The sequence below is a fragment of the Lacerta agilis genome, chromosome 1 (assembly GCF_009819535.1).
Source record: "Lacerta agilis isolate rLacAgi1 chromosome 1, rLacAgi1.pri, whole genome shotgun sequence".
NCBI lineage: Eukaryota > Metazoa > Chordata > Lepidosauria > Squamata > Lacertidae > Lacerta > Lacerta agilis.
In genome coordinates, this window is record NC_046312.1 from 132,875,335 (window position 1) to 132,897,836 (window position 22,502).

At 42.1% G+C, this 22,502-nt stretch overlaps 1 protein-coding gene across 3 annotated transcripts in view; it reads left to right on the forward strand.

Annotated features, from left to right (window-relative positions):
* Window positions 1–22,502, forward strand: part of IQCA1 (IQ motif containing with AAA domain 1) — a 78,229-nt gene that overhangs the window by 2,405 nt on the left and 53,322 nt on the right. For 2 of the 3 annotated variants that reach the window (XM_033172358.1, XM_033172375.1), the window contains exons 3-6: window positions 2,050–2,169; window positions 5,409–5,600; window positions 8,183–8,254; window positions 17,463–17,668. In XM_033172358.1, coding sequence (XP_033028249.1) covers window positions 2,050–2,169; window positions 5,409–5,600; window positions 8,183–8,254; window positions 17,463–17,668 — 590 coding nt within the window. The remainder of the gene's footprint in view (window positions 1–2,049; window positions 2,170–5,408; window positions 5,601–8,182; window positions 8,255–17,462; window positions 17,669–22,502) is intronic. The other variant, XM_033172367.1, reaches the window with a different exon arrangement.

Below are 22,502 nucleotides of genomic sequence, written 5' to 3' on the forward strand. Positions count from 1 at the left end.
TGCAAGATGCAACATGTACAAACGGTTTTTCTAAATTTTCTTCTCTCTTCTTTCTTTATGCCCCCCCCTTATATTCAACGCCCCCAATTGCACCCGAGGGGATGGTATTACCCACTTTGGGAAACATGGATTTAGACGCATTCTAAACATTTTAGGGATGCAGGTGGCACTATGGTCTAAACCACAGAGCCTAGCGCTTGCCGGTCAGAAAGTCGGTGGTTCGTATCCCCACAATGGGGTGAGCTCCCATTGCTTGGTCCCAGCTCCTGCCAACCTAACAGTTTGAAAGCATGTCAAAGTGCAAGTAGATAAATAGGTACTGCTCCAGCGGGAAGGTAAACGGTGTTTCCATGCGCTGCTCTGGTTCGCCAGAAGCGGCTTAGTCATGCTGGCCACATGACCCAGAAGCTGTCTGTGGACAAACACCGGCTCCGTCGGCCAGTAAAAGCAAGATGAGCGCCGCAACCCCAGAGTCGTCCGCGACTGGACCTAACGGTCAAGGGTCCCTTTACCTTTAAACATTGGTTTAGAGGGCAGGAGTGTCATTTACATCACTTATAGTAGCAAATTTCCAGTCTTAGTGTTCCCATTCTCACAACTTACTTGGCCTCTTATTTGACACCCAGCAATATGCGTTGTCTTATTTTAGGTGGCTGTGTGAGTGCAGACAAACCTCTCAAGCATTTGCCAGCAACATGCAAAAAGCTGATCCAACCCACAGCAGATTAAATCTAAGCCCTGGCTACCAAGTGCAAAGAAGATAGTAAGGAGGGGACTAAGCAGAGACATGTCACCTTCACCTGTAATCAAGGAACACATACAAAAACTGGGCTTCAGTGAGTGGAGGGGGGGGGAGCTGATAATACCCCAGCAAGCCTCATTGAAAATCAAGGATTTAATTGATTTCTCTCATACAGCTCCACCTGTTGCCCACATAATGAACTGCATCAAACTTTCATTTTTTTAAAAAAAGATGTTAAACGGTAAATTTAGCACATAAGCTATGTTTACATTCTTCACACAAAGCTACCTTTACAAAAGATGGCTACTGAGAACCTTCAAATTGCTCCTTGAGAACCCCTAACTTCCAAAAGACACTTTCACCAGGATGGTTTGAGGGGAAATAGCCTATCAGTGATGCATCTCCTGTGCTAATAGTTAGCAAGCCATAAATGTCTCATTCTTCTCCCACATGCAGAAATACCCACATCTGTGTCTTTGGCTAGCCCTGATCCATGTAGGCTCTTTATCCAAGCAAGAAATACAACACATTAAAGAAATTGTTTAGTTTATTTCTAGACAACATATTGAAGTTACCGCATTCTCTTATTTTACTAGTAAAGGCAGATTACCAAGATTGTATTTGTGAGTGACGTTCAAATATAAATAATGCAGCTTTGGCATTCTACAGCCCATTATGTTAGTACAAGTTGCTCTTTCCAACAGTGGGTTGCACTTGAGGATTTCTCCTGCCTCACTTCACTCCTTCTCTAATTCATTCCTGCATCTAGTTAATTTACATTGATAGAGAAGATTTACCAGTGAGAACATGTACAGCTGCATATCTCTGTATTCAAATTAAACAAAAAGTTAAATAGATGCAGAGTGAAGACCAGCATATGAGAAAGTGTGTTATTTGTTTGTTCATTCGTTAATAATAGCAATAATAATAATTAGTAATGAATAAGTACACTCAACAGCTATCTTCTGTACTGCAGCCTGATGCAGTACCTTTTGTGCTTTTATTAACATCTTCAGGTGTTCATATATCACATTATCTTGTTGATTTATAACCCATTTCACAACCGAGCTCTCAGTATAAGACAACTGAAAGGTAACATAACCAGATTCAGGAACCCCTTCATTGGGATTCCATATTGCTGAAATAAGTTAAGGCAATTGCAGAATAATAGCAACTTTTATGCACATCCATAATTCAGCATTCCCAGAAATGTATGTTGACTTGGGCAGTTTTGACTGTTTTGTAGAGAAATTGTATTCATTGAATGACCAGCATGATTTACAAAATTAACTTTTCCTCTCCGATAGGAAAACATTGAAATTCCAATCCCAAGGTATTTTATTAAGGAGAAAATAAAGGTGTTGAAAGAGAGGGAGAAAATCCTTGCTCAGATAATGCTTGATGCTGGGATGTATGATGGCGAACCTGTGAGTATATCTATGTAATCGGTTCAGGCAGGGCTGCTGCAAGAGATGGTTCTACCTCCTGCTGTCCTCTTCTTCCTCCGCTGCCATTGCTGACCCATTCCTATTCCTATTCATCTTCTCCACCCTTGTTTTTCTGATGCCTTAGTGGTGATAGCAGAGGCAGTTTCTCTTCTAGTCCCTGCTCTTCGCTTACTCACTCTTGGAAGGGCCAAGAGCATCCTTCCTCGCAGCCAGGCCTTCTGGGAGAGGTGCCAGCAGAGTGCCTGCACTGTCATCAGTGCAGTGTCTAGAATTCATGCTTAAACCTAGTAAAAACAAAGATGTCAAACTTACTTTAAAATGTTATAACATTTCCAAAGTTTAAACCACAGTTTTAGCGACTGTGGCAAACCACAGTGATGTTTCATGCACTCTCTTGGCCACTTTGCCCAGAATATATTGCATTGAGTAACGACTCCTAAAGCCTCCCAGGTTGGGTGACCAGGGATACCAGCCGTACCAGGAGGGCCAGCTGGTGAGAGAACCAGGCAATAATAAGGCAGGCAAGGCGGTGGCCCAGGAATGCTCCAGTTTGCTGCGCCCCACCACCTGAGAGTTGTATGGGGTGCCTCTGTGGGGGGAACACCTTTGTTCACCTTTTGCCCCCACCCTAAGGAGCACTCAGTTCTCACCTGTGGCTCCTGGAAGCTGGCAGCAGGCACAGCAGCCACACCCCAGGAAATGCCTTTGTCTGACCAGCTAAACCAGGTGAGGGTGGGTGATGCATCTCAAACCATCAGTGCATTAGGAACTTCCGCTACATGCAAAGAGAGGATCTGGTGCATTGAGCAGACGAGACCAATAGTGGACCCAATGGTCAGGAAGGTGGTTTCTGCATGTGCCATAGAGGGAAGTGAGGGGCACATGTGGCTCATCAACATGGGAAAGTAGTCCTCTAGAAGAAGGAAAACTCTGATTTTAAACCTCTTCTGACTTGTGGGAGAAGAAAAGGCTAAGGAGCAAATCCTACACAAATCTGGAGTGGAGTCCCTAAGACAGATGGATGGCACCTAGTATGCCACTTTCTGGCAACTCCTGCAGCCATGCTTGTGCCAAATGTCTTACTTTGCTTTCCTTTGGACCCCATCAGCAAGGCTGAGAGGGGGTTTTGTCATCTGGGCAGCCCAGGACCTGCATACACGCTGCATCCTGGAGCAGTCACTTTGGCGTCACCACTGGAGGTGCACTCCATTTTCTCTTGAGACAGATGGATGCCACCCACTACCTCCTGAAATAGTTGTCTCATTCTGCCACATGATTAGACCAACCCTTAATACAGGGATAGTGGTAGATTCTGGAGCATCCAAGGAAAGCCCATGATCCATTCACCTCTTACATATGTCATCCCGTTTCTGACACTCTGCACAGCATACCTTTCCCTGCAGGAGTGCTAGACATTTGGACAGAGAGCAGATTTTAGGATTTTTAGGTAACAAAGTTATCTTGCCATTTTCTGAGTAGATGGAGACAAAGCAAAATTATGATACAGGAATGGGGAGTGCTGTCAGTTGGTTGCATGATTACAGCGTCCTAGACAGATATTCCTGTTAGTATTTCCCCATCTGGTAAATTATAAATGGTGAGCCCCTTCATTCAGGAGTGTGTTGCTTTTATTGTCTCATATAATGCACCATGTAAATGGTCCAATACAAAAATAATATTATAAAATAATCTGTTTAGAACAGGCTGTGAATTACCTTGGAATTCTTTTTTTATTCTTTTTTTCAATTTTATTTTATTTTGAGAATAGAATAAAGAAAAGAGGGGGGAAGCTTACAAGCACTATCACATATTCCCTGTTACATATATCATTCCGCTTTTGTATCACGTTCTTAGAAGTTCTTAATACATCTTCAAATATCATCTTCTATTTCCCCTCCCTCCCCTCCCAGCTTCCCCTCATCCATGTGCGATCTTGTTGAAATTTAAACAATCTTTCTGTCATTCTTGCTAGATCTGCATATTCTAACATTTTGGTCTGCCTATCCAGTTTGGAAGGAATGGAGTCTCCATCCTTTTACAATTAGAATTCTTGCTGCTGCTATTGCATACATAAAAATTCTCCTTAATTTTTTTGGAATTTCATTACTCATTATACCCAGCAGAAAGGCTTCAGGCTTCTTAGGGAAAGAACATTTAAACATTTTCTTAAGCTCATTATATATTGTATCCCAAAATCCCCCTTTTTTGCAGTTCCACCACATGTGGATCACCGTGCCTTCTACCTCCCTACATCTCCAATGAATGCTTTACCTGGTTTTATACATTTTGGCCAATTTTACCAGTGTTAGATACCATCAGTAAAGCATTTTCATGAAATTCTCTTTCAAATCATAATACGGAGTGAATTTCAGGTCCTCCCTCCATAACCTTTCCCATGATTCCATTTGGATATTGTAACCCAAATCTCTGGCCCATTGGACCATTACTAATTTTACTACTTCCTCCTTGACCTCCCAGTCAAGGAGAAGTCTGTACATTTTAAGAGAGTGGGTTTCTGGGTTTTTTTTTTTTTTTAATTAGATCTTTTGAATTAGATCTTGAAAGTTTTGTGGAAAAGCCTTTCTGTTTGTCTTTTTGGAATGTCTCGTTCAGTTGGAAATATTGCAACCAATCTGTTAAATGGGTTCGAATTTCTTCAATTTTTTTAAATTTTAGCCTTTCTTCCAATAAATCTTGGTAAATTGCCCAATTACCTCTCATGGTTTTTTTTTTCTTTACCAAGAATGCTTCTGTTGGGGATAGCCACCATGGTGTTTTTGGCTCTAGTAAGTCCTTAGCCCACACCATATATAACGATTTCCTAACCACGTGGTTCAAGAAGCCTTTTCATATCCTAGATAAGCGTGCTGACCGTACTGATTATCGAATCCTTCCAGATCCAGCAAATCAGTGTTTTGTAGCATCAACCATTCCCAGATCCAGGAGAGACAAGGCGCCTCATGATACAGTTTCAGATCTGGCAGTGACCCCCCCCCCCCTTAACATCAATTAATAGTTTGTGCTTAATCCCTGGGTTTTTACACTGCCAGATAAATCTTGAGATGTCCCTCTGCCAATCTTTGAAACAGCTTGCTTCCCCCCCCCCCCAAATCACTGGAAAGAGCAACATTGTGTAATTGGAATTCCTCTGGAACAGGATATATAGACAATGTTCTAGATGTATTTATTTTTGTCCTATGCTTCATTTTATGTTATAGAAAAAAGATGTGAAGCTCATGCCCTTAGAAGAAGCTATTAGAACAATTCAGATAGCTGAGCGGGCTCGCCAGGGCCGACTCCGGGCTACATTCATGAAGCAAATCTATCTGGAAGAAAAGAGAGAGAGGCTAGCCAGGCTTGCGGGTGAGAAAGCCCTAGATATAGATGGTGCTGTGTTATTCATTCAGAAGGTAAAATGTCTTCTTTTTAATCAGAGATATATTGTGCTATGAAAATGGAATGCATGTTTAGTTCCCTTTGGAAAAAGATGATAATCTATATTTAAATTAGTAATCCACAATCTCTTCTAATCCTGGCATGCTTTGTTAATTGACTTGGTTTTTCTGAGATGTTTTTAGAGGTCTCTTGGAGAAAGCTCGGGGTTTTGATGAAAGTTCTGTAAGAAAAAGCTTGGAAAGCCCGGATCTGTGGTAATCCCTTATTCTGCTGCCATTACTTCTCCCTGCTCCTCAAATGTGCTAAGAAGAAAGTGTTGGTGACACCACCTCCCTTACCAGGGTTGTGTGGCTGTGGAGACAGCAGCTTCTGGTGAGGTCTTGTGGAACTCCTGCAACATCTTGCTGGAAGCTGCCACCACACAACTGTGGTGCTGGAGGGTGACCATAGAATCGTAGGACTCCGCTAGATTGGTAAAGAAAAAGCATTTTATATGTGTTGTTTATGCATTATAATACTGTGACACCAGATGGTGCTGAGGAGTTCCATTTTTTTCCAACGCAATTTCTCATACAGCGGTACCTTGGTTTGCATACGTTTTGGATTGCAAACATGTCAAACCTGGAAGTGTGTGTTTGCAACCTTTTTTGGGATTACAACCCATTTTTTTGGATTACAGCCCATTTTTGGGGGGAGGCCCCATTGGTGAAAGTGCGCCTGGGGTTACAATCTGTTTTGGTTTACAAACAGACGTCTGGAATGGATTATGGTTGTAAACCAAGGTACCGCTGTACACAGTTTGCAACACATTTAACGGAAATGCTTATTTGATGTGTCTAGATCTTGCCATAGAATCTTAGAGTTGGAGGGAACCCCAAGGTCATCAAGCCCAACCCCCTGCAATGCAGGAATCATAGCTAAAGAACCCCTGACAGATGGCCAACCAACCTCTGCTTAAAAACCTTCAAGGAAGGAGAGTCCACAACTTCCTGAGGGAGACCATTCCACTGTCAAACAGCTCTTACTGTCAGAAAGTTCTTCCAGATGTTTAGTCGGACTCTCCTTTCTTGTAACTTGATGCCATTGGTTTGAGTCCTACCTTCCAGAGCAGGAGAAAACAAGCTTGCTCCATTTTCCATAGAGCAGCCCTTGAGATATCTGAAGATGGCTGTCATATCTCCTCTCAGTCTCCTCTTTTCCAGGCTAAACATACCCAGCTCCTTCAACTGTTCCTCATAAGGCTTCTAGAGCCCTGATCATCCTAGTTGCCCTCCTCTGCACACATTCCGTGCTCCAGAGTATGCTTTGATACGCGTAGGCACTATAGTTTTCTGTTCTTCCTGGCTCAGTTGATTGAGGCAGGAGGAACCGGGAAAAACAACAACTCCAAGACAATGGATTCTACAATACTGAAATCTGCTGTGAGGTTTAAAACAGCTGTTTGGTGAGCTCTTTGTTTCTCTGATAAAAATGGCATCTACTTTGGCAGGATAGGGGCACTTACAACAATAGGGAAGAATACATTTTCCCTATTGTTGTAAGTGCCCCTATCCTGCCAAAAATATTCTGCTCACTTAATTTTTTTTAGTAAACAAATATATCAGGTATCTGGGAAGCATAAGAAGTCATGTCACTGAATGCATGAAAGGGATGGTACTTGAAGCCATCAGGATTCATGTCTTCAAATCTCCCTTGTAACCCCCAACTGACTGGGAATATTTCAAATGAAAGCTGTGTTGCCTTTGTTTTTAAATGAAAAACCTGTGATAATATTGAAGGAGTAAGCTTGCTAAGACATTCAATGGCAAACATATTTTTTATGCCTAGAAGAATGGGCAACCACAACCCTGTGGAGCACATGCAGCCCCTGAAACAGCTGGAAAGCCCATGGGCTCTGGGTAGAAGATCAAAAATCATTCTAGTTTACATTTAAAAATAAAAATCCAACCCTCATATTTGCAGAAAATGTGTTATGGGAAAATTGTCCAGCAGGGTTCTAGATATCAATCAAAGGAGCATTCATTTCATATTAGATTACATGACCAGCACATGTTTCTCAACAACACGACTCTATGTAAATATTGTTGGGTGATGTTATTTATCCTTGGAGCAGACTCAATGGGGAAAAATTATTAATTTGAATGTGTCTACCCTGAGTATGAATTAGTTGGATGTTACCCTATGATCATAAAACACTTTTTAAATGAAAGCTTAAGAATTTCCTTCAGTTCTTACATTACTTCTGCATTTGAAAAGTATTTTTGTGAAAAAAGGATGCAGCTTCAATGATTAAGTCATTTCTTTACATAGCATGTGTGTGCATAGTATTGTGCAAAATCATTTGAAAAGACATAGAGAAATAAAGGATTAAAATGGGTTAAAAGATAAATCATACAAACTCCAAATGAATTCACAGAATTATCACCTCCAAATTACACTACAAACAAAGCAGGAAAGATTGAGACCCAATGCCAAAACCCCCCAGATGCTCACTGTTAATGATACATTGCTAGATTTGGAGGCTGTTTTCCCCCTTGCTGCTGTGCAGGAAGTTGTAAAAGGGGCAATTAATCTCATGTTTGTATTCAAAATTCAGCTTTGGCGTGGATATGCCCAGTGGAAGAAAAGTGTGAAACTCAGAGAAGAAGAAATGGTATTTCTAGGGATGGTGAGTCTTCATGTACCTTTCCTTCCAATGTGCCATTTTAAATAATTCCAGATTTTAGATTCTATCAAATGCGTGTTCTAAAACTCTGTGTTATAAAGGTTACCTGCTAACAAGAATAAATGTCTACATCCAAACAGTCCCCAGTTGTTGTTACGAATAATGTATCCTGTATACCTAACCAAAATAAGAACAGAAAAGTGATAATTTGGGTCGGGGCAGAGGTGAATGTTGTATATCGCTACTACCACTAAGTGGCAAATGAGGAGAGAAGTGTGCGATGGTCAGCTGCACTTCTGCCCCTTAAGTCATAACCAAACATTGATGATAGTGTAGCTTCTCTCCCACACCAGTACTGAATATGACATTACCTTTGATATCTGTGCAAGTGCACAGTCCTTGCTATGTTTTGCCTGTCTTTCTTTCACTTCCGGAGGTAGCCCTCTGGGAGGATTCCCATAGCGCTTTGTAGAACCCTCACTTCATTGCTCATTCCCCACACTTCATCCATTTATTTCTTAACCATGGTATACCACTTGTTGTAGGAGAAAACATCACAGTGGATTTAAAAAAGGTAAAACAATAAATTTATCTCTAAAAAAAATACAGCCATAATGTAAAATGTACAAAAAGTTAAAACTGCAATAGAATAGACTAAAACAGATTAAAGCTGTTTGGCAGGGGCCAAAAAGGACACAGCGAAGTCACTGGCCTGATACCAGTAGTGTACGCCTAGTGCTTGTGAAGCAAGGAGAGCGAGGAAAGAGGCTTCCATTGAACCCCATGGGAATCCTTGCATGGGTGCTTCTCCCACACACTATACCTACAGAAATGAGGTTAAGAATAAAAACTACAAGCAGGCTTTAATGTGCTATTTATTCCAAACCAAGCTTGTAAATGACATTGATGTGACTGAGGAGCATATCCAAAGTTGGAGCATTGGTACTTACCATAGTCATACCCCTCTGCCACCCACTAGAAATGATCTGGATAGTGTTGTTATTTATTATTATTATCACTGCCCACCATTTAAAGAAAACTTCCTCTGCCTAATGGGTTTCTGTATATTTAATAGAAGAAAAATATTCAAAAAGTGGCAAAAAATACTCTCTAAATGTGTGAGAAAGAAAGATACTTACCCTTAACACAATTTCTATCAACAGTGTCCCACTGCCCACCCATATGTAATTGCAAGGAACCAGAGTGGGAGAAGGAAGATGGTTCCTTTAAACCATAGGCTGATGCCTTCCCATTGGTAGAGGAATGTTGTGTCCTGCTAAATATTAATAAATTAATTAATCAGTTAAATATTTATACCCTGCCCATCAGCCACTCTGGGCAGCTAACGTCACATCTAAAAACATAATAAAACTATCAAACATTAAAAACCTCCCGATACATGGCTGCTTTCAGATGTCCTCTAAAAGTTGTCTAATTCTTTATCTCCTTGACATCTGAAGAGAGGGCATTCCACAGGGGGGGGGGCGCCACTGCCAAGAAGGCCCTCTGATGAACCAAGGAAGTGGACACCAGTCTAGATATGCTTGCTTTAAATCACTTACTGTCTTGCCAGTCAATTAATATCCAGTAAAGAGTGTATGGGTGGGATTAATTCAGAATAAAATGGCCTTTTCTTTTGTTATTCATAAGTCCTGGTTGTGATCCTTCTTAAGATTATGTTCTCTTCCATGAACACTTGGGGAACCTGGTAGGTCTCATACATGTTCATGTTGATGTTCATGTGGGGTGGGGCAGCAGGTAGTGGTCAAGCCCCCTTTGATTGTACCAGCATTTTTTAATTATTATTATAAAATTATTTGCAGGGCTTGCTTTTCTTACGCTTTCAGAGTTAAATGAATTGCACGTGGTCCTCTGTTGTTTTAAACTTATCCTCAAACAAATAATGACATGTCTAGTAAGAATGACTAATTTTTCCTATGGTGGAGGAAGATATTCTCATCTGGGTTGTTTCTCTCGCTCTAGAAGGCCAGGCTATACAAATCAGGCCATTGTTATTTCTTGTGTGGGAGAGAGCTCCCCCTACAGTTTTTCTGTCCTTGCTGCTCCAGGAGTCAGGGTCAAGCTATGTCCTCACCTTCTCCATTTCTTAATCTAGTTTTCCTCCATCTCTCACTTCACTTTTCTTCCTTGTTTCTCTGTGCCTTTCTCCCTTGTTAAAAGCCTGCATGGCTTTCTTACTGTCATAACGAAGGAGCCATTTCCAGCCAGCCCAAGACCTTCAACACTCAAGAGCAGCTCTCAACGTGTAGGAGGGCTTTATTCCTTGGCAGTGGAGAGGAGAGACAAGTTTTGGATGGGTGGTGTTAGTTGCATGCAGGTCAGATATTTTGCTGTTAGCTCATGTGCATGGAAACATGATTTCCTGTCTGCCTTGTGTGACATGCAGACAGTCTTACAGTGGCTGCCCAGAAAAGATGCAACAATCTAAGTGCTGTTTCAAGTTCAGGAAAAAGTCAGTCAAGACCTTCTTGACTAACACAAATACTATTTTCTTAATCACTTTTAGAATGTACTTAAATGCAGCTTTTTCATGTGAAAGGACATAATTTGACCATCAATAACTTTTCCTCTTTGTCTCTTTTAATGTGTATCTTATATATATTTAATTACATGGCTTGAATAATGTATTTTATTTCCTCTTGTGCTTCAGCTACTTAGAAAAGTAAATCTCTCCATAGAATGGCTCTCATTATAAATAATATAAACTGTGGTCAAAGAAATAATTAGATTCCTTATAGCAAAACTTCAAGCTCTATAAATAAGTAGAGCGTGAATATTCTTCAGCTCCTGCAAACGGGAAAATAAGATAGCTCAGGGGTGTCAAATGTCTGTTTCATTAAGCATATTTGAAAATGCCATTTTGGCTTTATTTATTTTTTGCCGTTATTCTCTAGAGTTCTTTGTTGTGTTCCTGATCTCATTAATCTAAACTTTGACTACTTTACATCCTTTTTGTACTCTAAAATGACCGTTGTTTATATATCTGGTTTTTCATTTCACAAAAAAGTAGGGTGCTCCCTAAAAAAAAACTTGTGTCAAATAAACTGGCCCAGGACCTTTGGAATCCAGAGGACGTAGAGGAATGAAATTCTTGAGTAATCTGTTCCTTGAAAAAGAAAGAGGAGGAGGAGATTCTAGATTCACATTGCATTCCAAATTTAGGAATCTTCTTGTCGCCAAGCTGCACTGTGTTCAGGTGTGACAGCCAACCCCAGTCCCAAGCCCCTTTGCTCTATATAGCTTAGCAGCACAAGCCTGGAAAAGAAGAAAAAGTTATCCTTCACAAGATAGAGTTCTGATGAGACTTACGATGCTGGCTGGCAAGATGTTTCTTGTTGGTGTTAAACAGCAACATTTTGCGGGGATTGGGATTGGGTGTGTGTGAAATTAGATTTTTAAAACTCCAATAGAGACAAGGCAGTTTTTGAGAGGGAGAAAGTGGGAAAGGGCACCTTTTTACTTTTCAGGAGATAGGCAATTGCTAGGCATACAAGAAATATGCTTTTGTCTTACTGTACTAGTGATATAGTGAAAGCAGCTTAAAAGATACAAAATTGGTAAAAGACATTCCCCTAGTTCTAAATTATGCATTTTTCAAAAGTGAGTGAGAGGCTGCCACCATGCAAAAAATAAAAAGGGGTAACACCTTTGGAATTTCCCCATTGGGATACCCATGTGGCCAGAGGCATAGCTAGGCTCCATTGTGCCCTTGGCCAGGAGCTGTTTCAGCGCCCGCCTTGTCCCTTGCATTCCTCTGCCAAGGCACCCAGAGCAGCGGAGTGGTCCAGGGAGTGCACAGGTAGGCAGGCAGGCTCCGAACCAGAGTGGAGAGGGGCAGTTTTTGTGCCTCCCTAGGCCTATGCCTTTGGCAGGAGCCAAGCTGCCCAACCCCTAGGTACACTCCTGCGTGTGGCAGGCCTGTTTTGAGCATGCACTCTTTTAGTAATCTCCCTTGAATGAAGGGATTACATTAGTAAAAGAGGTTTAACAGCATACCCAGAGCACAGCTAGAACGTTATCAAGAAAGCGGCTATTACATTGTAACATTAGTGAATTTAGCAAGAACTCTTATTGTCATATTACAATAGTAAAATATTTCTTTATTACATTACTGAGCATCCTACATTCAGAACTGTTGCTCTGAGTTAATTATCAGCTAACCAGCAGATTCCTAGGGCCAACACCAGAGTTTATTTTTATTTTTCAGGTGAATCAAAACGGTGACCATCATCATTCAACCATTCAACGAATTCCCATTTTAAAAAATGAAAATAAGAAGTTTTTTCGAGAACAAAGCATACTTTGTGACTGATGGGCTGGGAATGGTTTGTTTCATGGACTAATGTCCACTTTTGCCTTATCAATTTAAACAACAGTTTAAGACAAAGCTCATCAAACATTAGATAAGCATTTTAAGTTAATGGGCCATATAGTCCTATCATTTGACAAACACGAGAAGTGCATATTGCAGCCTATTTTTACAGAAACATCAATTATTAATAGGCATATTATTGCTGACAGAGGACCCAGCTAAATATGTGAATTTCGTTATCCTGTTTTGGGTCATTAACTGTAGGAAGCTTGTAAACATAATGGTTTCTATTCACATAGGAAACCTTCATTAAGATGTATTGTTCTACTGCTGATATGACCATCACATACTACTAAATATGCAGCCTGCATCTAATACGTATAAATTTATTTTTAAATGAGTAACTGCTCATAGGGTGAGTTAACAAATTTGAAATTTGCACAACCAGGAAAAAGCTTGAACATAACAATATGAGGCAGTTCTAAAGGAAAAGCATATTGGATGCTTAGGTGCAATACCTCCCAGGTTTAGGAAATCTACGTAATGGGTAGAGTGTAAAAGGGTCAAGTGTTTGCTTTGGTTTGTATTCCCACAATAGCTTACGCACTGATTTTAGTAGGCATTCTGAAGCTTGGGGCACAATTGAAAATGGCACAATGAAAGCAGGTTATTAAGAAGAATCTAGGATTTCAAAAAGCCAATTTCATTTCACGTGGTACTTACAAATTCACTCATGCATCAAAATACATGGGAAAAGGCTAAGTTAAGGTGCCTACTTAAGCTTCCATGTCATGTAAGAAGGAAACGCATTCTGATGCCTCAGCCACAGTCTTCTTACTCTGTTGAATGGGAGCAACACTGATCAGTAGTAAAACAAATAAATAAATTGTAAGATACTTTTTAAATCTAATCCTTAAATTCTGACATTCAAAGGCAGGGAGGCATCAGTAGGAACAGGTATCTTCAAGAACCTTGTTTAGAACCGTGGCAATAGAAGCTTAAAATGCATGCTTCAATTTAGGAAAGGTACCAACAAGTTCAAAAGAATGCCAGGGTGCTTCATAAGCTATTTCTAAGGAACTATATAAGGCAACAATTTTTTCTTCAGAAAAGTGAATTCTTGTCTAAGTCAGGAGAATAGAAAGGAGCATAATTCTGGCAAAACTGATAAAAGGGGGGCAGAAATTGAGGAGCATATTACAAATGCATGGAGACCAGGGAACTGAGTGAAAAAGTAATGAGAAGTTATTGGACTTACCAATGAATTAAAATCAATGTCACTAGGCCCAGATAGCACCCATCCCAGAGTTCCAATAGGAATCAAAGGTGAAACTACTGGTTGTCTAACAAAAGCAAGCAACTTGTTAAATTGGCTTATGTTTTAGAGGATTTAAAAATAGCCAATGTAACGTAAATGTTTTTTTAAAAAAAAAATCAAGGGACGGATATGGACAATTACAGGGCAGTTAGTTTATTGTCCTAGGGAAATGGGTGGTAAGCATTATTAAATTAAATAAAACATTTCTTTCTGAGTAAGGATCAGCATCACTTTTGCAAAGGAAAATCCTGCCTCAAATTTAAGTCCTTTGAGAGTATCAGCAACCACGTGGATCCAGTAGACATATTTAGACTTTCGAAAACTTTTTAACAAACTCACTAAAGGTTCCTGAGCAAATTAACAGTATGTACTGTTAATTCGAGGATAGACTCATGGATTGCTAAGCGGTCAAAGAACAGGAAGCAGAGAGCAGGAATAATGGAGAGATGGGATCTCCTTAGCAGTGAAATGGCTACATTTATTGATGACATCTAATCATTCTGGATACTTCAAATTTAAATTGGTTTTAAATAGCTCCCATAGCATTGCTCCAAATTGAGCAAATGGACAACTGAATACAGTACTATTTACTAGGAAGCAACAGCAGAAGATTATTGGCTTTAGGCATTGCTGTCAACTTTGGGAGCATGTTGGGCTAGATGGAGTAGGCATGAGACAACTATTCTAAACTATTCTTTGAATGACTGGCAATGGATTCAGGAGGAGCAAAATATACCACCGTTCTGCTCTGGTCCGTAAACTAGTCATCCATCTTCCCTCCCTATGGCAAAAACTGCCCTTGGTGGGGTGAGGCAGCTAGGAAGAGGTGGTGGCAGTGCTCTGAATTTATTGTGATGCCAGATTATTTGTACATAGAGTTTTTTGTGCCAAGTGTCTTTTCAACTATAGTTCCTGTCACCCAAGTTCCCACTTGTGTGTATGACATGAGGCCATCCTCCCTATCATCTGTTATGGGATTTAGATTTGAGTGCCCTGATTGGCAGCAGATTTTGTTGAAATCCTATGCTCTGCTGTGGTATGGACAGTGCAGAAGTTGATTCTTGGGCACTGAGTGGAAGGGTGTTGATGATTTACCTCACCTCATTTGGGAATTGTAAGGTCCGTGGGGTGGTTGCTCGCGAGTAGCCAGGCAAAACTCCAAACCGTCTTTGAACAGGTTTATTGTGCATGCTATTTACAGTGCAGAGCTACAAGTTCATGTCTGTATCAGTCACTCGCAGAATCCAGGAGTGGCCCCTTCCAGCTGTGACCCCAACATAAGAGTTTTGACATCCCAAATCTCCGCCTCCCCTCCTTGTGTTTCACCCCTCTGCGCATTTGGGGCGCCGGAAATGGTGTGTCTCCCTCCTCACCCGCTGAGCGAGGGGAGTGCAGGGTCTCTCCTCTGCTCTCAAGACCCGGAGCTGCCTGCCCCTCCTCGCTGGAGACATCGCTGCTTCCTCCGCTGGAGGAGGAGGTGCTGCTGGTCAGGTGGGGCCGGGGCTCTCTTTAACATCCCAAGAGCCCTTCCACCACCCTGCGCTGAGCCGAGGACAGTTCCCTGACAGGAATGTAATTTTAGTTGGTCTAGTGGCTGGGAGTGAAATCTGAGCGAGTTTAATACTCAGGCTAAGGCTGCTCCTCCCCCAGGGAGTCCAGATGGGCCAGCAGAGGCTACATGGAACCAGTGCAGAACTCTGGCTAGTGTGAAGTTGAGCACAGGGTTCAACTATTAATTTCTCCAAAACATCTACAGCCGCAGTAGTAGGTAAAAATGAACATCTTTTCTTGAAATGTTGTAATAAAAGCAGCAAGAAGGCTGAGCTTTTGCTCCCTATGCTGGTTTACTTTTTCTTAGATGAAGCTATTACAATAATGGGAAACATCTATAGTATTTTTTTATTAAAGCATTTTACACTTTTAATTTTTATTTTATCCTTTTTACCACAGTTCTCCCCCCTCAGGGGAAGTAGATTTTCTCACAGTCTCTTACCAGCTGCAAGAAAATGCCAGGAAGCAACTGACTAAACAGTGCACATAAAATTTAAGTGAACAAATTAGAAACAATACTTCACTAATTAAACATAACCAATGGGAAGTGCAAACATTGGGAAATTCAATTTAAAAATCCTAGGCACCCTTCTGACATGGATAAACATTGCATTTGTTAAACAGCAAGTCTTCTCACCCGCCTTTATGAAGCATCCCATGACCCAACACTTAAAGCATTTTTCTACAGTATTGCTAATTGACGATGAAACATTCATAGTAATCCACTGTGTACATTTAGGGATTTTGTCTGTTTTATTTTTAAAGAAGCAGGTCTTTCCTGGTGTTGAGAAAATTAAGTTAAGACTGGGAATAAATTCATCCAACAGCATTTCCTCTGCATCCTTAGATGTATAGTACAGGCAGTTTACTACTGTTTTAACGTGGAAACTTGATACTGGACTCGTTTCAGTCAGTGCTGTATCAACCAGTTGTAGTTCCAAACATCTCGGTGAAACTGATAGTAAAAATATCGGTAGGAGTGGTTCAAGGATGGGGAAACGTGTCTTCTTTTATGGTGATAATTGGTTGAAGTGCCTTTTACTCATGAGAAACAATGCATCCATTTATGGAATGAAAATGTGATGATCATATGCTTAATCTGCACACTAGACAATCTTCCATAGCAATCTGTGAATTAACTCTGATGACTTCAGGTGCTTACGGTGCTATCATAGACTATGAGAAACCTGTCTTCCAATATCTGTTTAAAGTAAAAAATGTGATAGACGGTCCCACACATAGCATAGTATTGAGAAAGGAAACGCTGTGTGGGAACTCATCCACTCTCTGCAGTTGATCATCTGCAACTCTCTTGAGCTGAGTTAGCCACTGATCCATCTAGCTCAGCAGGGTCTACTCAGATCTGGTGGCAGCTCTCAAAAGTCACAGGCGCACTTTCCGCTGTGATAGAACCTGGGACCTACTGCATGCAAAGCATGCCTTCCACCACTTGATTTAGCACTGGGCTGCTGTGCCATATAACTGATATCAATGTGGTTCACACATTCAGGCATTTCTTATGTAGCGCTTGCCAGTGTCACACGAGTGAGTGATGTAGGATATGAACTCATCCTAAACCAGATGCTAAAAATGAAAGGAGAAGTGGAATGAAGGAAATGGGCTGTTATCCAAAACAAGACACATAAGTGAACATATTAAGACAAACTGGGAAATAACATTTGGTTGTGACAGAACTTTAAATAATTGCCTTTGATATTAGTACAGTGGTACCTCGGTTTACGAACTTAATCCATTCCGGAAGTCTGTTCTTAAACCGAAACTGTTCTTAAACCGAGGCGCACTTTCCCTAATGAGGCTTCTGTTCTTATACCAAGGTAACGTTCATAGACCGAGGTAAACTTCTGGTTTTGTGGAAGTTCGTACCCTGAATCATTCGTAAACGGGGCTGTTTGTAAACCGAGTTACCACTGTACCAGAATAACACTGTTAATAAAACCAGGAATATGACATGGGACTGATTTTGATGTTTACTCCTGCTTCTTTTTTAGATTCCACCTCCTCATTTCCACAAACCTAGCATTTCCGTACTGCGTGCCCAGAAGGTGGATAATATAAGATGTGAAATTCAGGAGAAACATGAATTAGACTTCCAGAAAGCTCTAGTAAGCATCAAAGAGCGTGTGAAAGAAATTGAAGGTCCTGACATCAAAGAGAGCCTCCAGGACCAGATCCGCCAGTGGTTCATTGAATGCCGGTGAGGAACTAGCAGATTTATATATATATTACCCCAGCAATTATACTTGTCATTTTATCTAATCCCATTGGAACTGCTTTTGTGCAGTTAACTGTTATGGAGAAACACTTGATTTTCATGCTGTAGATTATTAGGCCATCTCATTTATTTGCATCCTCGTTGACTTCATGAGCCTAGGGTTGCTGACGTTGTAGGAACTCTGGTTCAGAAATCTACAGCAGCAGATTGCTTTTTTGCTTTTGCACATGTGGATCTACACTCCCTGCTTCCCTGCATAAAGGGGGATTTGGTGCAACCATTGCTTCCCAGCCCCCCCCCCCTGCTTGTTTAGAGGTTTCTAGTATTTTCCAAAAGAGGCTTTCAACATATATGCAGGGAACTGGTATTCATTCTGTTTTATATTTGAGAAGCTTTTCTGTAGTTTCTTTGAAGGTGGGAAGGGTGGGATTATGCTGTTACACATTAAATCCCAAGGACTGGTTCATAGTTTACCTAAGGTGGGACTAAGGCCTGCTTCTCATTGAGGTGATAAACCTGTATCTGGGCTGTACCATCTCACATGGCAAATGGGGTCTGCATGACTGAATGCTTCTCCATATAAATGCTGCTTCATGACTTTGTACAGGGATTCGATTTTATTTTTTTGTAGAGAGAGGTGTTCAATCACACGAATTTGAATTGACTTCAGAATTTTGCAGCTACAGAAAGAGCCTATAGTGCCTTATGCCAGCTGTTCTAGATCAGCTGTTGACAATCAACTGGGTGTCCCTGAGTCCCAGTATATTCTAATCTGGATAATCAAAGATGTGAAATTCAGGAGAAACAAAGTTTAGACTTCCAGAAAGCTCTAGTAAGCATCAAAGAGTGTGAGAAAGAAATTGAAGGTCCTGACATCTAAGATGGCCTTCAGGAGCAGATCCACCAGTGGTTCATGCAGTGGCCAGCAATGCATTTGCACAGTTAAAGTTAGCATACCAGCTGTTCCCATTCCTTGGAATGTCTGATTTGGGCACAGTGACACATGCCTTAGTTTCATCCCATTTGAGCTCTACCCGGGGCTGCCTTTGAAAAGTGTTCATAAATGTCAACTGGCTCAAAGAGCTGCAGCCAGATGGTTGACCAGTGCTTGTCATTGGAGCAGACGGCTCCCTTGTTACAACATCTCCACAGGCTACTGGTCTTTTTCTGGGCATAATTCAGAGTGCTGGTTATGACCTATAAAGCCTATGTTGCTTAGATCCAAGCTATCTGAAAGAGTGTATTTTCTCATACAAACCTGCCTGGGCTTTGAGATCTTCATGGATCTTCATAGATCTTCATGGGAGGCCCTTCTCTCTGTCCCCCCACCTTCTCAGACATGCTTGGTGGGGACGTAGGAGGGGGACCTTCTTGGAGGTGACTGCTCCCAGGCATTTGGAACTTCCTCTCTATGAGAAGCATCGGCCCAGTATGCCTTAAGCAACGTTTCCACCCCCATCGTTCAGCCCGGACACTGAGATCCAGCCTTCTTGCAGTTCCCACACCGCAAGAAGTGAAGCTACAGGGAGCCAGGCAGAAGGCCTTCTTGGTAGTTGCGCCCACCCTGTGGAATGCCCTCCCGTCAGATGTTAAGGAGATGTGTAATTATATAACATTTAGGAAACATCAGAAGGTAGCCCTGAATAGGGAAGCTTTTTAAAGTTTCATGTTTTACAATGTTTAGATATATATATGCTGCAAGCCGCCCAGAGTGGCTAGGGCAACTCAATCAGATGGATGGGGTACAAATAAAGAATTATTATTATTATTATTATTATTATTATTATTATTATTAGACTGGGTCCCTCCTTGCTGTCCTTCCTCTAGCAGATGAAGGCCTTCTTGTTTCAACGGGCTTTGGGGAACTGGCTGCTTTCGATTAAATGGCTGGTGCTGTGCTTGTTTGTATTGTAATTGTTGGTATGTTTAAACAGATTTAATTGTATTTTAATGATTGTTTTTTCTATATTTGTAGCAATTCTTGTTTTCACTTGTAAGTTGCCTTGAGTCCTCTCAGGAAAAAATATGGGGTTCAAATCAATATAAATACAGTCCTACCTTGGTTTTCAAATGCCTAGTTCTCGAAGGTTTGGGCTCCCAAACACCGCAAACCTGTAAGTGAGTGTTCCGGTCTGCGAACTATTTTTGGAAGTTGAATGTCTGACACGGCTTCCACGGCTTCCAGTTGAGTGCAGGAAGCTCCTGCAGCCAATCGGAAGCCGCGTCTTGGTTTTCGAACTTTTCTGAATGTCAAACGGACTTCCAGAACGGATTCCATTCGAGAACCAAGGTACAACTGTATAACAATACCTACTGTACAAAGATAGAGTCTCCACCCACTTCACTCCACCGATCTTTTGCCTCTCCACCCACATTGGCTAAAAAAAGTTTGCCCCTGCCCCAGTGGCGGAGTAAGGCTCCGCGGTACCCGGGGCTGCAAAGGAAACGCCCCCCGGGCGGGGCGTCGTGACATCACATTGTGCCGTCATGACGCTCCGCCCCCAGGGCGTTTCCGGGAGTGCCGGCGCCGCTTCTGCAGCCCTCTTTTAAGCCGAAGAGCTCGCTTTTAAGCTCTCCGGCTCAAAAGGAGGCTCTGGAAGCGGCGATCCGATGACAGAGTGCGCCTGCGCGTGCAGGCGCACTCCGTCGTCGGGCCGTGCGCTGCCGCTCCCAGGGTGACGGAGGGAGCGGCAGCGCGTGGGAATGGTGGGAGGGGCTGCCTCTTGTCACCCCCACGTGCCGCCGTTCGCTCCGTTGCCCCAGGAGCAGCAGCACCGCACACACTGTGCGCTGCTGCTCCCGGGGGGACGGAGCGAGTGGCGGCGCGTGGGGGTGACAAGCGACGGCCCCTCCTGCCACTCCCCACGCTGCCGGTCACCTCGGGAGCAGCAGCGCTGCACGGACGGGGTGCTCGCTCGGCCGTGCGCTGTTGCTCCTGGGGTGACGGAGGGAGCGGCAGTGCTTGGGAATGGCGGGAGGGGCTGCCGCTTGTCACCCCCACGCGCCGCTGCTCGTTCCATCGCCCTGGGAGCAATCCTCCCATTGTAGTTAAAGCAAGCCAAAGTTCTGTAGAATGTCAGGATTTAGGTGTATCTGAAGGGGAATCAAAACATTAATCAAGTAAACACTGGGCCTTTTGGAGAGCGACTCACCAGATTCACAATCAAGGCCTTAACCCATCCTGTGGCCTCTGGCTAGAACACATTAGTCTGAATTTCATGGAGGATTTATGTGCTTCTGAAGTGCCCTGGGGAACTCTAAATTGGCATTCCTGACCTAATAACAGAAGATCTAAGTAATAGTAGCTTTCATGTACATACTATGCATTATTCTGACAAATGTAGATTAATTTTTTAGATGGAGAAGAAAGAAATGCCCTTTCAGAGTAGGTTTAAATGGATGGCGGGCCAAGTGCAATGTCAACAAGCTTTCAGAGGTTTGTGGAAGGCAGGAGTCAGATGAGGAGAGGAAGTGGAGGATGGATACAAAAGAATGTTTTCCATAATAAAAGATAAAAATAATAGTGATTGTGTGCTGATGTGAATTCTGTATTTCTTTTCACCATACTTGTACATTCTTGTGTCCAAAGATAAATTTTATATTTAGTATAAGTGCTTGATATTCTCTGATTCAATCAATCCATAGTTCAGAGAGTTTAGTAATGTTTTCTTTTACCAAGTATTCGTTTTGTCTAGGAAATAAGCCTTTCTTCCTACTATAGCTTCACACTTGTGCAATTAAATCAAGTTTTCTGTCTTTTTTCCTGTAGTGGTAATAAGATGCTTTTTAAAAGCATGTAGCTTTGAGCTTTTTCTTTTGTATTTTCGCCTTCCCACCCCCACATCCTTCCCAAAGTATTTTTACCCTTCCCCTATAAGTTCCCCCCTTATCCTTTCACACTTCATTTGTGCCTTATTCTTCATTCCACCCTGCAATGGCCAGTTTCTTTCATCTCCTCTCTGGCTGTTGTGCATTCACTTCTTCCCTCTGTAAGAGCTTTCCTCTATTACCACCTTAATTTCTAATCCTCCTGGTCATTACTTGCCACCTTTTCTCTCCCTTTTCTCCTTCTCCTCTTCCCTCTCCGTTTATCTAACTTTCTAATTTCCCTCAATACCTTCTCTGGCTTTTTCCTCTCAGAGAAGGGAAAACTTTCGTTTCTCCACCCCCACCCCCCACCCCATGATATCTTGGCACCTTTACCCACCAAAGAAGGTATTCTTGGTTCAGGAATTGGTCCAACCCAAAGCTATAGCATAGCTTGGAGGTAGAGGCAGATAAGTGAGGAAAACTAGGCAGTGCTTGAGAAACCCCTGTTCTAGGGAGCATTCTTGGTTCATGTGGCATGGCTATGAAGCCTGGTGAGCCAGGTGTCAGCAGTCATCGTATTGAAGCACTTGCCAAACCTCCAGACTGAGAGTGGCCCCCCACTTGAATGAGAAACAAAGGAAAAGACTGTAGAACTGTAGAGTTGGAAGGGACACTGAGGGTCAATCTAGTCCAGCTCCCTGAAATGCAGGGGCCTCAACTAAAGCACCCACAATAGAAGGCCCACCCAGCCTCTGCTTAAAAACCTCCAAAGAAGGAGAGTCCACAACCTCTTGTGGGAGCCTGTGCCACTGCTGAACAGCTCTTACCGTTAGAAAGTTATTCTTGATGTTTCTTCGGAATCTCTTTGTAATTTGAAGCCATTGGTTTGGGTCCTGGCCTCCAGAGCAGGAGAAATCAAGATTGCTTCATCTTCCATGTGGCAGCCCTTCAGATATTTGAAAATGGCTGTCATACCTCCTCTCCATATTCTCTTATTCAGAATCAT